The sequence below is a fragment of the Myotis brandtii genome, unplaced genomic scaffold (genome assembly GCF_000412655.1).
Source record: "Myotis brandtii unplaced genomic scaffold, ASM41265v1 scaffold266, whole genome shotgun sequence".
Classification (NCBI taxonomy): Eukaryota; Metazoa; Chordata; class Mammalia; order Chiroptera; family Vespertilionidae; genus Myotis; species Myotis brandtii.
This window is the reverse complement of record NW_005360124.1, coordinates 3,959,332-3,975,386: the sequence shown is the minus strand read 5'-3', so window position 1 is coordinate 3,975,386 and position 16,055 is coordinate 3,959,332. Positions and strand designations below refer to the sequence as shown.

The following is a 16,055-nucleotide window of genomic DNA, read 5'->3' as shown; positions in this document are numbered from 1 at the left end:
GTGCCTCCAAATGAACATAACATGCCTCCTTCATGCCTCCTATACAGTACTTTATAACTGTATTATCCTAGCTAATAAAGAGGGAATATGCTAATTGACCCTCACACCATGGCAAAGATGGCAGCGCCCACAGCCAATAAGGATAAAATATGCTAATTTACTGCCCTGCCCTCAAAGATGGCGGATCCCACAGCCAATAAGGAGGGAATATGCTAATTGACTGCCACGCCCTCAAAGATGGCGGTGCCCACAGCCACAAGATGGCGGTGCCCAGTCCCCTCAGCCTCACCAGGGTGGCGGGCACGTGGCAAGGCCGCTCCGCGTGCCTGCCTCTGGAGACCCCCAGACGCAGGCAAGCCTCGGATGGCAGCTGCCCAGCCGCTCAGGGCCTCCTGAAGCTCAGGTAACCAGGGCCGGCCGAGGTTTGCGCTGCCAGCAGTGGCAGCAGCAGAGGTGTGATGGGGGTGTCGCCTTCCCCTGATCGCCGGGTCGCCTCCCGCCCCTGAGGACTCCCGGACTGTGAGAGGGGGCAGGTCGGGCTGAGGGACGCCCCCCTCCAGTGCATGAATTTTCATGCACAGGGCCTCTAGTTTCTTTATATAATTTTAAATGATTATTTTTGATGCTATCGCAAGCGCCTATGAACTCATAATAATTATAAACAGTAAACAGTGCCTCTCAACACAAACAAATACAGCTTTCTAAAGGTACCAATTTAAGACTTTAATTTAAACTCTGTTTTGCATAACCAAGAGAAAAGAAAAGAAATTCTCTTGGGTCAATGGCTTTGTGACAGAAATTTCACGTTTCTCCTGCAACAATCTCCCTGTACACCTTGGCCATAAACTCCAGCAAAGCTCCCAGCTAAAAGACTACTCTTCCCAGCTTCCTTATTGCCAGCCGAGTCCCTGTTCTGACCACAGAGATGTAGGCAGACGCTACTGGCTGGTACTTAGAGGAAGTTCTTAATCTAAAACAAAGGGGACCCGGTGGGGGCAGGAGCGCTATTTGTACTTTCCTCTCAATTTTGCTGTGAACCTAAAACTGCCCTAAGAAATAAATTTATTAATTAAAGAAACAAAAGAAAGAAAAAGAATTATAAAAGGGGAGGTGTGCCTGCCCTCTTCTCTTCCTCCTTCCTGCTGCCAGCAAGATAAGCAAAATGACTGGAGCCTCAGCAGCCTTTTGGGCCAAAAGGTGACTCTGAAGATGGAAATCAATTGCTGAGGGAAGCAGAACAGAAAGAGCAGAGGCCTTGGTGACACTCTGGGAGAGAGAAATAAACTTCTCTGCTATTTAAGCTTTTGTTTTCTTCTCCTATTAAATACAAACAAACTAATCTTAGTGCACACTTCTGTTTCCACACCAAAATCTCAACGCGTATTTTCTCCCTCATGTAAAAACTCCCAGCACTAATATATAACAGATGTTATAAAAGATACACAAAGATAATAAGATACTTTAGAGAATGAAACTACTTATATGTTCACCCCACATCCAAACTGATGGAATTAGGCACATGGCACTAAAGACTATGCTTACTTTCTTTCGTCAGAAGCATCCCTAGGTGATCTAGAAGGTCCACATTAAACCTTTTCTATATGTCCCTATACATCTATACTTATAATAGGGTAATATGCAAATTGGTTGGGACGCTGTCATGGAACAACTGATCAACGGGAGGGCAGGGCAGCAAGCTACGTGCAGCAGAGAGCTATGAGTGGCGGTGGGTGGGGCAGCCAGCTGAGGCAAGCGGCAGTGAGCTACTTACACACGGATTCGTGCGCAGGACCACTAGTAAACAATAAATGAAGTATATAAAGTTTCCTCCTTCCCATAACCCATTGGGGTAAATCTGGACACTCTCTGGAACTTGTCATTGTCACCTTGCAGTCCCTTTACAGATCTAAAGACTGTGAGTATTAATATAGAATTTAAGTTTTCATTTTGATGCCAAATCAAAATTTGTAAAATAACTTAACAAGCACAAAATTGAAAACTGATACAAGATATCAGGTCCCTACTGGTCTGCACGTAAAACCCACATACATGCTTAGCTTGAAAATAAAATACATGCTATTATTTTCCCTCTATAAAAGCAAAATATCAAACACATGACTTTTATAAGAATTCACCCCTGCCCCCAATCAAAGGATACAATCTTACATATCTGTTCTCTCCTGACAAATTGGTTACCATAACTAATATTAAATGGCTATGTGGCCCAAATCCTTAATGTTACTCTTCATCTGAATAACTGAGCACACAAAATGGGAACCACACAGACTGCCCTGGGCAATAAATACACACATAAAACAACTACAGCTCAAAGCCCTTATGTCACCAAATGACTAAACCTCATATTTTTTAATCCAACAGTATTCTTTGCTGCCCTCAGTAATGTAACAAGTCCACATGATAGTTCAATACATGCACATTATAGTTAATCGAACCTATGCCATTTATTATATTTGAAATCAAATAGCATTTTATTGCCCTGGGAAGAAAACTAATACAAAATAATATTGAATGTAAACTGTGAGTTAAAAAAATACAATCGAATTGAATGTATTTAGGGAGAACAGTGGTTGGCACAGGGAGAGAACTTGCCTCTCAAAGCTTTCTGTGCTGTGATGACAACGGCAGGTGTGAAGGTCAGTTTCTCTGCCATAAATCACTTCCACATAGGCCAAGTTTCCATCAGGAGCCTCTCAGCAATTCTGGGTTTTTAGGGGAAGAAAATTTTTTCTTGCGTCCACTGGAACCCTGCTTATTACAGAGTTAAATGTTCCAGATCAAAACAGATGCACCATGTCCAGGCAAAGAGCTGTCCTGTCGTCTCTGGAAGAGGCCACCTCTGCCCCAGGCATCCTCTGCTTTATGCTGTGCAGGAGGTCTGCGATCATGCTGAGCAATTTAAAACTGATTCACATGGCAGTGAACTGCTGCCAGAAGCTGCGAACACTTGTCCGTCCCAGGGGAAGCCCATATGGATGTTAATACCTCAGTCCCAGGGGGCCTCGGAGGAAGCAGGCACTGGCCGCTGTGCTGGGAGCCTAATCAAATGAACAAACCAGAACAACGATGCAGAGTGTGGAGGGTCCCAGAGAGGGGTGGACTGGAAGCAGTGACTAGGGGAGCAAGCGAGATGGTTTGGAATTCGCTTTTCATCCACAGGAAGAACAGGACCGTCTCCGAGAAAAGGCCGCGCTGATGGTGCACCATGAGGATGTTCAAGAGATGCAGGAGGAAACTTATGTTTCTGACTGAGGAGCTGGGAAAGGTCAGACCAACCAGGAAGGAGAATTTACAAACAGAGAATATTTATGAATATATCTCAAGACTGAATTCAGAAAGAGTATGGTGTGACTGCCTTTACATTCAATCATAGACAAAATTCAAAATCTGAGTGGTGGTCACCCTGGGTGACCCAAAGGAACACAGGAGGGTTCTAGAGAGCTTTTGGTGAAGTCACTGAGCTATATACAGGCGATTCACACACTTTCCTATTTTAATAATTACAATCTTAGATTCATTTGTTTATTCAAAAAGTTGGGTGGGGGGGCGGCTCCTGACCAATGAACATGTTAGACTAGGCCCACAGCCAAGTCGAGAGCCAAGGCTTTGGTTTAAATGAACCTGAGTCATGAAGCCCCGGCTCACTGGCCTCGCTAACAGTGGCCTTCCTACTGGCCTAACCACCTGTGGCCTGTCACATGTCTGTTTGTTGATCCACAAGGTAGAAATAATAATACAACACAAAGGTTGAAGGGGCTGTGGTAAGGACTAAGAGATGACAGCTGCAAAATTGCAGGGCACAACACAGTGCCTGACACCTGCAGGGGCCGTCGGGCAATGGCAGCATCAGTATTAAACACCCATGACTTTGGAAGAAGAGGAGGATATGCTAAAACAAGGGCTCTTATCTGGACCATTGGACAAGCGAGGGTCAGGATATGCGGAAAGTGAGGACGGTGCAGGTGGGAGTCAGGAAAGCACAGGGCAGCGGACAGGCACAAAATCAGGAAATTCAAAGGCACAGGAGGGTGGGGAGACGGCACAGAGAAGAGGACAGTTGGATAGGATTGTGGCAACCTGTGGGGCAGAAAGAACGGTCCCTAGAGCCCTCATTAGGGCGAAACGGCTAGGGCCACCCACCTTATCCAAGAAAGCGAACGGAGCCCCCGCCTCACCCCAGCCAGCTTTCTGAACCAAGCACCTGCAGGTCAGGATCCTAATGTGAAAGCCGGTTGTAGAACTGAAAAGAATAAAGCCCACTGGACATCACGGACTTAAACCCGAATGAAATCACACATGGTCAGAGCACGAGACTCTTCATTTATTGGGCGCACAGCAGAGAGGGAGGAACTCGAGAGTCCCCACAGGGATGCCTCGTAGCAGCCGTGGAAAACTGGAAACAAGACTGCGTTCGGGGAAGCAGGTTGTTTTTTCCTGGCAGGCTGGCTCCTGTTAATAAAACTATGCTGTGCTCTGTGACCAAAGGAAAACAGGTGTTTACAGAGTTATTGGTTCCCTATAAATAGATAGCAACAGCAGCAGCAGAGGCCAGTAAACAGTAATGAAGAACCACGGACCCCAGAGATAAAGGCTGTGGCCAAGACCCCCTCGGGCTGTGGACTTGGAATGCTTGACATAGGATTTCTTGCGTATTTTCAGGTATCAAAAATCTGATATGTCAAAAACCTTTGCTCGCTTGTCAAGCTCTTTGGAACCCAGTCCTTCACAACTGAGCCTCTTTCACAGGACCATCCTTTATCCTAAACTCCCAGCCACGTGGAGCAGGCCAGTCCCCTAAAAATCGTGGGCTGGACTGTTCCTCTCCGTGTTGCACACAGGCTGTTCCCTGCTGCCTAAACCAGCACTGCCTCCCTCAGACGTGCACTCACGTCCTCCCTCCCTCGCCTGGCACACCACCCCAGGCGGGATGATTCTTTCCCAGGGTCCGGCTCATCCTGTATCCTCCTCTCAATCTCGACTACGGCACGTCTCACACTCTGGACTATTTGCTGCACGTGTTCACATCTGTCTTTCTCATTCCAGCGTTCTTTGGGGACAGATGGATGACTTCACCAGCTAGCACACAGCTGGCACTCAGTGAATGAACCCCAATGCTCCAAGCTGTTTACTACTACCTATCACTTATAAATGAAGGCGTGAAAAGTTGCTCTGGCAAGGGAAGTCAGCTACTATGAGAATGTGGAGAGTCCTCTGACCTCCTGGGTTATACCAGCCAACTTTTCCCAAGGAATTTCTAGTAGTTGCACCAAATATTGATAAAAAATGGTATCAACTTTCCCAAGGGGGGGGGGGGAGCAGTCCCTCATTAGCTGATATGAACAGAAAGGCAACAAAAGCAACTATAATAAAGGAGTGAAATCCAAGCCAGCAGAACCCAGTGGATGTAAGAACCTTGCAAAGCAAGCTGAGGCAGGCACAGCCACAGGTCACAGGCAGCATGCTCAATCCTGTGGCTGGTGGCTGAAAAGAATGCAGTAACTAGTGAGGAGACAGGTTAGAGTCTCAGTTTAGCCACTACTAAGATGTGCGGATCTTATCTAGCTCATTTGGGCATCATTTCCCTACTTTTACAATGAGCCGTGGCAAGGCTGACCCTGTACACCTGACTGCTGAGGTGTGGAGTAAATGAAGTGATGTGGGATAGTATTTCCAGAAAAGTTATGAAGTACACCGCAGATTCGACCTTGGTTCCCATGTCCCAGGAGGCAGCGTGCTATCCCTTCATATTTAGAGAGGAGAGAAGTAGTACAGGAGAGGGCAACTGCTCCCCTACGCCCTGACTAGTAAGTGGGAGAACCAAGATCCCGGTCCAGGACAGGCTGGTTATAAACGTGGAGCTCGAACCTTTACTGTAGCTTCCATATCAGCATTACCGCTGACATTTTCACCTCAATAGGGAGAATGTGGGCCCAGCAGGAAGGAGACACCTACCCTGCACTGCAAGAGACATCAGACATGTCAACATATCCGTGCACTTCTTTACAGAGCCCTGGGCACAGGAGGCTTGGAGGGCTGGAGTGTCTGGGCTCATTCTAAGATGGGAATAGTGTAATTATGATTCTGGAGTGTACTCCTAGCTTCAAGAACCAGGAGAGTGAAGGTGGTGGCTGGGGGTGGGAGGGTGTGACATGGGGTCATAAGAAAATCAGTCATATTACTCTAAGATTTCAGCAAACGAAAACAGGTCCGCAGGACTTTAATTCATCTACGATGGTAAAAATTTTTCTCTTTGCCAATATGACACTTAACATTTCTTAGGGTCTGTACATCCAACGCAAAACACCTATAAAATCCTTTACTTCTTTCCCAGGACTTTTCCAGTTTGGCATCCCGACAGAATAGAGGGCTTTATTAACAAATTACTACAAGTTGAGGACTTCAAAGCATTAAGATAGAAAAATTTTTGTTTGTTTCCTTATGTAGTCGACTATATTGCTATTCCTGTTATTAAAAAGGCAAATGCAGAAAAAGCAAATGGATATGAAAAAGTAAATTACCAGAAAGAGAAAACAAGAAGAGATGGCCTGATCAATAAACTGGGAGGATCTCAGGCCAAAGTTGACACTTATGATTCTGTGTCCTAGGCTCTTCTTCCTCCATCAATTAAATATTTTCGAATTTGTTGATGTGCTGAGGCAGCAACGAGGCTCCAATGCAGGAAAAAGATACAAACCAAGAGATTTCATGGACAACAAGTGAGACAAAAATAAATTTAAAATACAGCCATTTCAAAGCTCAATTCAAAAATTCTAGCCACGAATCCAACCACTATAGGCAAACAGCACGATCTACACAAGAACTGTACAAACTACTTATATATGATAAGCAGAAAGTAATTTCTGAAGAAGGGAAGAGGTAGAGAAATAAAGAGAGGGTTAATTGTCTAGCAGGTTAACGTACCTCACATCAAAAGAAAGGGCCTCATATGTCAATATAATCTCAAGAAATTAGCTACACATTCCCAGATCATCAAAGGGTAGAAAAACAGAAGTTAAACTAAACCCACATGGTGATAATAAGGCACAAAACAGGTATGTTACTTTTCGTATTTAATAGACAAAAACACCCAAATGTCATAACAGGTAATTTTCAAATCCACTAAATAAACCGGCTGTGGAATCTAGACATCAGAGGAACCAGAAGTAAATTCAGTAATGGAAAAGGGGGTGGGAGGACACGGCCACTGAAGTGTCCTTTGGCCAGAAGCCAGGGTGGCCTCTCTTCACAACATGTTTCCTAAAAGGCCATTTTACCCCAAATGTAGTTAACGTTTTTCTTTTCCCTTTAGGCTCTGACTCCTAAAAGGTACTTTAACGATTTATTTAAATAGTAAACAAGTGGGTGGAAGATTTCCCAATTACATGTCTAGCGTTAAAACACAGGGTGAAGGAACCTGGAACTAAGATGGAATCTTAAGCCAAACTATTATTAGTGACTTCTAGGTGCTACGAGGGAGGTAGGTGGAGCACAGCCCCCAGTATTTATGGAGGACAGCAATGCTCCAGGGCTAGAAAAAATGTCTCCACAACAAAGAGATGTCAACCTGACTGAATTTCCAAACCTCTTTCACCAGTGATCTACACAGAGCTTCGGGAATACGCTGCCTACAACTAAAAATGAGTTCCAGTTAAGCTAACTAAACAATGCCAAATAAATCTCACCTGAAGGATTTGGAAACTGTCCGGGTTACCACTTATAAGTCAGCACCACTGCCCTGCCAGTCTGGTTCAGTGGTTGAGCGTCGACCCATGAACCAGATGATCAGGGTTTGATTCCCAGTCAGGGCACATGCCTGGGTTGTGGGCTGGATCCCCAGTGGGGGGTGTGCAGGAGGCAGCCGATCAATGATTCTCTCATCATTGATGTTTCTGTGTCTCTCCCCCTCTCCCTTCCTTCTCTGAAATCAAGAAAAATATATTTTAAAATAAAAAATAAATATATTAAAATAAAAACCAGCACCCCTAAACTCTAAAATGCAAAATGTGAACCTCCTTCTGGAAGGCTGAATCTCAGGGTCTCCCACAGTCCTGGGCTCATCTCCCACCAGTCAATGCAGCAAACAGTTTACTGGGATGCTCCAGGGACAAGGGGACTTCAGAAGCTTCCATTCTCGTGGGGAAGCAGCAGATACAAATGACATGTGGACATCAGTTTACTCAAGGCCAAAGGTGAAAAGGCGGCACGAGATGTTACAAGGTGCCACTGGAGAGAGATCATATACGGGAAGTCATCAGCAAGGCTTTGTGAAGAAGGCAGCAACTAGAGTGGTCTTTGAACAGAAAATACTTCCATAGGAAGAGGAGAAGACTGATGAGAAGGTAAGCTGCTCAGGATAGAAGGAGGAAACTTCAGGGAAAAACTGGATATCCCATCTGGCCTGAGCACAAGATGCAAACAGACATGAGGCTAGAGTGATGTTACTGAGGGCCCTTGAATGCAGCATGGGGAGCTTATATGCAACTTTTGAAGACCTCCAAGCAAGAAATGGATCAGAGATCAGATAAGTACTTTAGAAAGGGGAAAACTCATCTAGGATCCTTTTGACAAAAATGAGTATAAAATAAGAATTTTAACAAATACAAGATTGAGTAAAATGAGAGTTAAATAAGGAAGAATCAAAGGCTAAGTTTGGGCCCAGATATCAGAATGGGGAATATGCCTTTAGCAAAGATATAGAAGTTAAAAGAGACCAGTGCGGGAGAGGGAAAATAACCATGTTAATTGCAAAACCCTATCGAGATCTTAGATGACTTTAGCACCAAAAACAAGTACAGGATAGTGGCGACATGAGTCATCTTGCGCTCATCCAATTTGATAAAAAGAATGTAAAGCCACGGGACCTTTTACATATGCTGGTTCCTCCAGCTAGAGGTTATGCCCTGCCCTAGGAGGTTAATGCAACTCAGAAAACACTTCTGAGAATCCTTCTTTGACCCTCCCCGCGGATGGGATCAGCCCGTCACATGCTTTCACAGAAGAGTTCCTCTGTCATAGCTCTTATCTCAATTATAATTAGGCATTTATTTTTTGCAATGATTTGATTAATGTTGTCTCTCCATCAGTAGGCTGTGAGCTCCCAATAGGGTCCCCTATGCCCATGCAGCAAGTCTCGATGAAATCTGTGGAAGAGAGGACAGGAGGGGGGTAACTGTTTAGATCTCAGTGAGCAGATGGTGCAGGAACCTGAATCACATCCTACAAGATAGGGCTGATGCAGGGACACGTTCAGCCAGAAGAGACGCCTCGTGGCAGATGGTGGTCTCCAAACATATCTGAAGAGCTGTCATGAGGATGATGGATGAGCGGCACACTATGTGGTCTCAGGGGGAAGGAGAGAACCAGGATTGATGGGTAAAAGTTCCAGGGAGACAGATCTCAGCTCAAGGGCTGGAAAAGTTTTCACACAGCTGGAGAGAACGGATTGTGCCAAGCAGCAGCAAGTCCCCTTCACTAGATACGCTTGGTCAGAGGTGCACAGCCACTTGATGAGGCTATTGCAGGAGGCGAGCCACAGATGAGCATTCACACCAGAGGCATCTCAAGGTCCCTGCTGCCCCCACTGGACTCTCCTGGAGGCAGGCATCCATTTGCTCCCTGTGCTGGGAGCTTATCTCACTCTGTCCCCAACAGCCCACCCTCTCTGTCCCCTTTCCTGGGGGCTATTCCTTCTGCACATGCGTCAGCCTTCAGTGTGTCCACCTCACCCCAGGAAGCCCTGCCCTTCCTAACTGGTCATTCTTTAAATGTTTGCCTATAACCCACTGCTGTCATCACAGCACTTATCACTGACCGCACACATAGCTAAAGCATTCGTTGTTCCTTCAATGTCTCCACTACATCAATAGGCCCCCAGGCGGGGAAAGCAAACATTCTCTTGCCTGAAGTATGCCCACCGTCCAGCACAAAGCCTGCCATGCAGTTCCTGCTCAAACATCCATGAATAACCATCCAAATATTTCCACTGGTATTTCTCAGAGAGACCCTTGCAAAGCTTTTTCCACCTTGTTCACCCAACTCTGGACTTACTGGTTTGTCTCCCTTTCTCTTAAGTGTCTCAGGTCAGTGCTGGTCTAAGTGTGGTCTGCAGACCTTTGCTATTGTCTACTCACTGAGAAATGTTTATACAACAAAGTCAGTTCATGACTCTTATACTAAAAAACTGGGGTCCTTTGTGTCGTCCCCCATTCGTCTGTGTTGTGTGTAACAAGAGTGTCAATGTGCCAAACTAGGAAAAGACTGGTCTGTGATCATAGCCGGTAAAGAAACACTGTCTCGAGCAGCATCACTTTACTAACGGGAAAGAAGTCACTAATTCATGGGTTGATATGGGAATAAGGCTGTACAGCCCAGATCCTGTTGACAATGGGAGTTCATTTTGCTCTCTGATATTAACTCCATCTTGCTCACATGATATGCACACATCAAACTTCAAAGATAATCCTAAAAAAACAGATTTTAATTGTTTTAGACAGCAAGGACCACTCTGATCCAAAGACCAACACCAGTGGCCATTTGACCCAGGGGAGAAAAGCACCCTCCTATGTGAGAGTCACAACTTTGTCCCTGTGCCACTGTCCTTGTCTCTGGGAGCCTCACAGCCTGTTTACACTGCTGTAAGCACAAACCCGAAGTGCTCACAAGCCACGCACAGGAATATTTTGGCTCTAATAAGCATGACACCAGTATTGTTGTTCACTGAAGGTTTAATCTTTGTGTCTAATCAAGTTATTGACATACACAATACTGTATACAAACACACACAACACTGTATACAAACACACACAACACTGTATACAAACACACATGCACAAATACTGGGAACTAGGTGTCCGTTAACCATCCCCTGCACACCAGCCTTGGAGACCAGCACTGTAGTTCATACCTCTGCCCACCTTCCCCTCAACTTCCTCACATATCGCATTCAAGGTGGGGTCTTGGCAGCGGGGCACATCTCCTACCAATAACTCTTGAAACTGGCTTTCCTTAATGGTTGGTTGAACTTAGCTTTATGTGCCCATTATTTTCCCAAAGATCCACCAATGACTATGAATTACTGCCTTTTATCACAACATTACTTGTTTTCCCTTTATCTACTCACCAGACAATAGGACACCCAACAGCTACCCGGCCAGCAAAGCATGTATAAGAAAAGCCCATCCTGGACGCAGGGCCACACACCCAAGAAAACACACCACATAGTAGCTGATGGGTATGTAATCGGAAGGATCTACCAGCTAAGGAAGCATCTGCAACACTGTTCCACTCCCCAAGCCCACTCTTCCCTGGGCCTAAGATGCCACCTTAAATTCTTAGCACCTCTACTAGTTCCTAGTGTAGAGAAAGCCTAATCTCATCATTAATCAAATAACTATGAAACAGATGTTATAATGCATGAAAAGTGAACAACAGGAATCTGCTTTCCTAAAAGCAGGTGATGGGAATAAAGAATTCCATTTTCTCTCATGCTCCTGGTTTAGGTGAAACAAGGCTCCAATCAAAATCACACAAGGATGACCAAGTTGTTGAATGGGCCACTCAAAATAATGCAATAATAATGTTTGCTTTCCACTTTATGTGTCCCTTGCAAACACACAAAAGTAGAATGTAACAAAAATAAACTGAAGGCCTATCACATGTACCTCTATTTAGAAAAATCAACAAAACTGGAACAGGCTTTTCTGCCATCTTCTATCCCAGAGAAAGGCAGAGTACTTGCTAGGAAGTAAGACATATTTCAATTTTGCTTTTAAAAAAAAATTGAGAACTTTAGGAATTCTTGGAAATCACATTTCTAATTACTAACTATGGAAAGCAAGTGATTTCATGTGACGCTGGAGGAATAACCACCAGGGTTTTTCAAATTCTGAATGCTTTTCTGCCCTTTAACCTGTCTTGCTTCCCCACACAGGCACTCTGCTCTTATAATTCTGAACCTCTCAGAGTATGGCACTTAGCAAAACTTTACTTGGGGGTCAACCTCGGATGTTGGCATCCGACAGAACATACCCTTTTCAAACTCTTGTTTCTACCAAAATAGGGAGCAGGTAGCACTGAGCTGGGTAAAGAGACAACATGTTTCAAATTTCAGAGATTTCAAGAGTTCATGACAGGTTACTGCCCACCACACAGTCCTGTTGGAAGTCCCCCGCAGCTACCCTCTAACCACATGGCAAAGCAGAGCAGCTTTCTGCCAAAAGGTCAAGGGAGGAGGGCCACCCACCCCTGGTCCTTGCAGCGCTCCTCACCCTGTCTCCAACAGTTCTCTCCAGAAATAACGGAATGCATGAGCTCACCCACCGGGAGAAGACAGGGGCATGACACCTACAGGGTGCCTATTTATAGGAAGTGTTAACACTCCTCAGGAAAAGACACTAGAAATCTCCTTGGAAACACCCAGGCCTGTGCTCCCTTTGGAATTCTGATCTGATAATACCCATGACTAAGTAACCGCCTTGAAAATAAAACTGAGAAGTTGGAGGTACTTACGGTTTCCCCCCAGGGATTCCTGCCAGGTTGGGAGGGATCGTAGGTACTCTCATGTGAGGGGGGGGATCAAACCCAACCTGGAAACAAAAGAAGGCATCGCAGACTCAGTTTCTACAGGGCAGGCATTGGTGAGCATCTCTACAGATGTCTCACAGGAAACTCAGGTCCCCAAAGCAGCTTAAACAGGAACAGTGGCACAGGTTAGCAATTCCCAGAGGAAATACATCGTAAGAGAAGCAATACAACCAACTCTAAATACTACAAGACACACTTCCTTCTGGGGAGGGAGAATGGAGAGGGATCTCTTGTGCACTGAGCCAGCCTCCCATGGCCAATACGGGTCTGCCTGGTCCTGGCAGGTACACAGCGCAGCATGTTGTCTCAGTCAGCATTTCTCAACCTTGACACTATGGACGTTTCGGGCCAGTTCTTTGTTTGGGGCTGTCCAGGAGAAGGCAGGGTATTTAGCAGCATCACTGGACTCTATCCTCAGTTGTGATAATCAGAGTATCTCCAGACATTACTGAATGTCCCTGGGAGGCAAAATCGCCCCCCGTTTCATACCACTGGTCTAAGTTAATCCTTAAGGATTCATACATGATTTTGAGCACCTTAATCGCAGTACTTAGTCCCTCAGCTGCCCACTTGGCTTTAAACTATCCTGTCCTCCACTGCACTGCCCTTCCTGCAAGTGAAACATAAGGGAAGAACCAACAAATGAGAAATGCACATGACATACTGCAAACAACCAAGAGGAAATATTTTCAGACTTCTATTTGCTATGGGTTATAAACTTTCCCCTTGTCCTGATGCAGTCAAGGGCTCCCATTCAATTTTTCCTTTCTGCAGTTTTGTATCTCCCTGGTCAAAAATAAGGCCAGAGGGACAGCGCCCCATGGTTTCCGTCCCTGTTTGTGTTTATGCCTGTTGCACTGAGGTCACTCTTTACACCAAAGCCATTCTATTGGGTTTAAAGAATAATATAGGCATGGAAAGAGAAAGTTACAGCTTCTCAAATATTTTTTCCTAAGAATTAAAGAGGGAAGAAAAATACTCAAGAAAACGAATGAAAAGGCTTCTGTGAACTACTTGAGTTATTTCATCGCCTTCCAAAAAAAAAAAAATCTACTTTGGTGGGAGAAAACCAGATGTCCCCTGAACCGCTAAAGGAGCTCCTAAACACTGCCTTTTTCATCCACAAAGAGAGTAAAGCAAAAAACGTCTGGCCGTCACTGAATGGAGCGGCATGTGGATGAAGGCGAACAAGGCGAAGGCAGGCACGGCGAGGACACTGGGTCTTTGTTTCTGCTTTGTGAGAGCTGCCACCTGGGCCCGCCATGCTCCCAAGGTCACTTACCATGGGGGAGCGCCCGTAGGCCACCACAGCGGCAGCAGCAGCCGCTGCGCTCATCTGCGGGGACATGTTGTGGAGGCTGGCGTAGGCGGCACCGGGGCTGGTCAGCTCGCCGTTCATGCCCGCGTGGGGCACCATTCCAAATGGGGCGGGGTATGGGCCGGGCACTGCCAAGGGCGTCCTCAGGCCAGCCGCTGCAAGGAAGCACAAGGCACACGTGACTCAACTGGCGGCTCAGGGAGAGTTTTTCATGTTATTCATTAGGGGGAAGGAAAAGAAGGAGGACTGTGGGATGGTGAATCAACTCCAGTTTGTACACAGGATCCCTTCTTCCCCAAAGCTGAATTCATTTGGAAAGAACAGACCCCAGGGGAAGCACTGCTCACACATTTCCTCCCGAGCAGCACTGGGAAACCAGGGGGAATTAGCAGCATCCCTGCACCCAATTCACACAAGGCAAACTGAGGTAAATGAAAACCTGGTCCTGGATTTACATAAACCAAAGCACGGATTTAGAAGAAATATTCTGGAGCCTCTTTTCCTTTGAGCCTTGGGAGGTTACTCTTTTCCTTTCCCAGTGAGGAAGATCAAGTTGAAGGTTATGAGTTTATTCAATCATAGGCTGGAGTCTCATTGAAATTCTCCAGATTTCTACTGAGAGAGAGATCCCGGATTCCTGATGGACCCGCAGAAAACCGGCCCATTGGAGTAAGCAAGGAGTACACTTGGGCCGGCCAGACAGGCCATTTTGGTCAATATTAGCGAACTCAAGACACACAGTAATAGTTTGGGAAGGAGCTTACAATCGGAATAATTATCAGAAACTTGACTGAAGTCCATGGGATTTGGATTATTTGGAAATAAAAGTCAAATGTGAACAGCTAGAAATAGGACAGGGTGAAGCTGCTGAAACCCAAGGATGAACATCTGCTTCTTATCAGGGCTTTTCAAAGATAGGAAGGAGGGAGGCAGGCAGTAACTACATTTTATGTTCCTGGGGAAACTGCATCACAATAGGAACAGATGACAAATCAAGCTGGGGAAGGACAAACAAAACAAAGCACAAGAAGAGGCGATGCCCTACCCGCCTGGTTAACGATGGGGTCCATGGCTGGAGGCTTGCCGAGGCCGGAACGGAGGCCTGGAGTGGCACTGGTGCCCGGTGTGGGCATGTCACTCCGAGGCGTCGGTGTGCTGGATTTCAGAACAGGCGTGCTGGCTTTTTCATGCTGGTATCATTAAACAAATTAAATGAGTATTATTTTTAATCCAAGCCCTATTACACAATTTATCACAACAGCAGCTGGAACACTGGGCACCTTCTAGCTACTCCCTCAGCCAATTTTCATAAATCCACACAATGTTGACAGCATTAACTTGTGATCGAGAAATGTTGACCTTTCCTCTTCCTGCCAGAATTAAAACCCTAGTGAGAGAGACAGAACATGATTACACTTCTTCCTCCGCAGGTTTTTATTTTACAAAGTAGTTTTCCATCAGGCTTGTGGACTTTGGATCGAGGCCAAGTCAGAAGGATGACCATCCAGAAGAAAGCTCCTGGTCACTCAGAAAAAAATGCCGGGTCACCAAGAATGCCAGAGGGAAGACCACTCTTCTAATCTTGCCTTTCGTGGCAGTGGGAGTGAGACTAATGGTGAGACACAGCGGGGTCGGTGATTTTATGAGACGCAAACCAGCATCCCAGAGGCAAAAGCCCTAGATTAGTCCCATTGTTGTGTTTGAGAGATATGCCTAAAATGAAGAGATGGTGCTCTGGAGTTAAGCATCACTGCCTGCTTGCCTATATAACCCATGCGGACCATTAGCGCAGGAGTCAAGGCAGTTACAGGGTGACAAGAGTTATCTTCTTTAGCCTCTTAACCTTTCATGTCCTTTAAATCCATCTGAGAAGCTCTGTGGTGCAATAGCAAAGAACATGTGCTAGAGAGAGAGACCCCCATCTCTGTCTGACTTTGGATCTGATGGGCTTTATAAACTGGCAAGTGCCTCAGGCTTCTCTCCCCATCAGAGAAATGGCATGAGAAATGACACTGTGTAAGGATTTACTATAGTCGGTTATGGCTCAGCTAGGGTGAGTTAAGAGATGACATACTCCATAGTGTTTGCTGTCGACTGAAAGCAAGAACGGGCTCTGATGCAGCCCCCACCCCCCCAC

General features: G+C 45.8%; 1 protein-coding gene across 7 annotated transcripts in view; it reads right to left on the bottom strand.

The window, feature by feature from the left end:
- TLE1 (transducin-like enhancer of split 1 (E(sp1) homolog, Drosophila)) overlaps positions 1-16,055 on the bottom strand; it is an 87,639-nt gene that overhangs the window by 9,080 nt on the left and 62,504 nt on the right. For all 7 annotated transcript variants that reach the window (XM_005868285.2, XM_014541254.1, XM_005868286.2 and 4 more), the window contains 3 exons: positions 14,964-15,108; positions 13,883-14,073; positions 12,526-12,602 (listed from right to left, as the gene is read on the bottom strand). In XM_005868285.2, the coding sequence (XP_005868347.1) occupies positions 12,526-12,602; positions 13,883-14,073; positions 14,964-15,108 (413 nt within the window). The remainder of the gene's footprint in view (positions 1-12,525; positions 12,603-13,882; positions 14,074-14,963; positions 15,109-16,055) is intronic.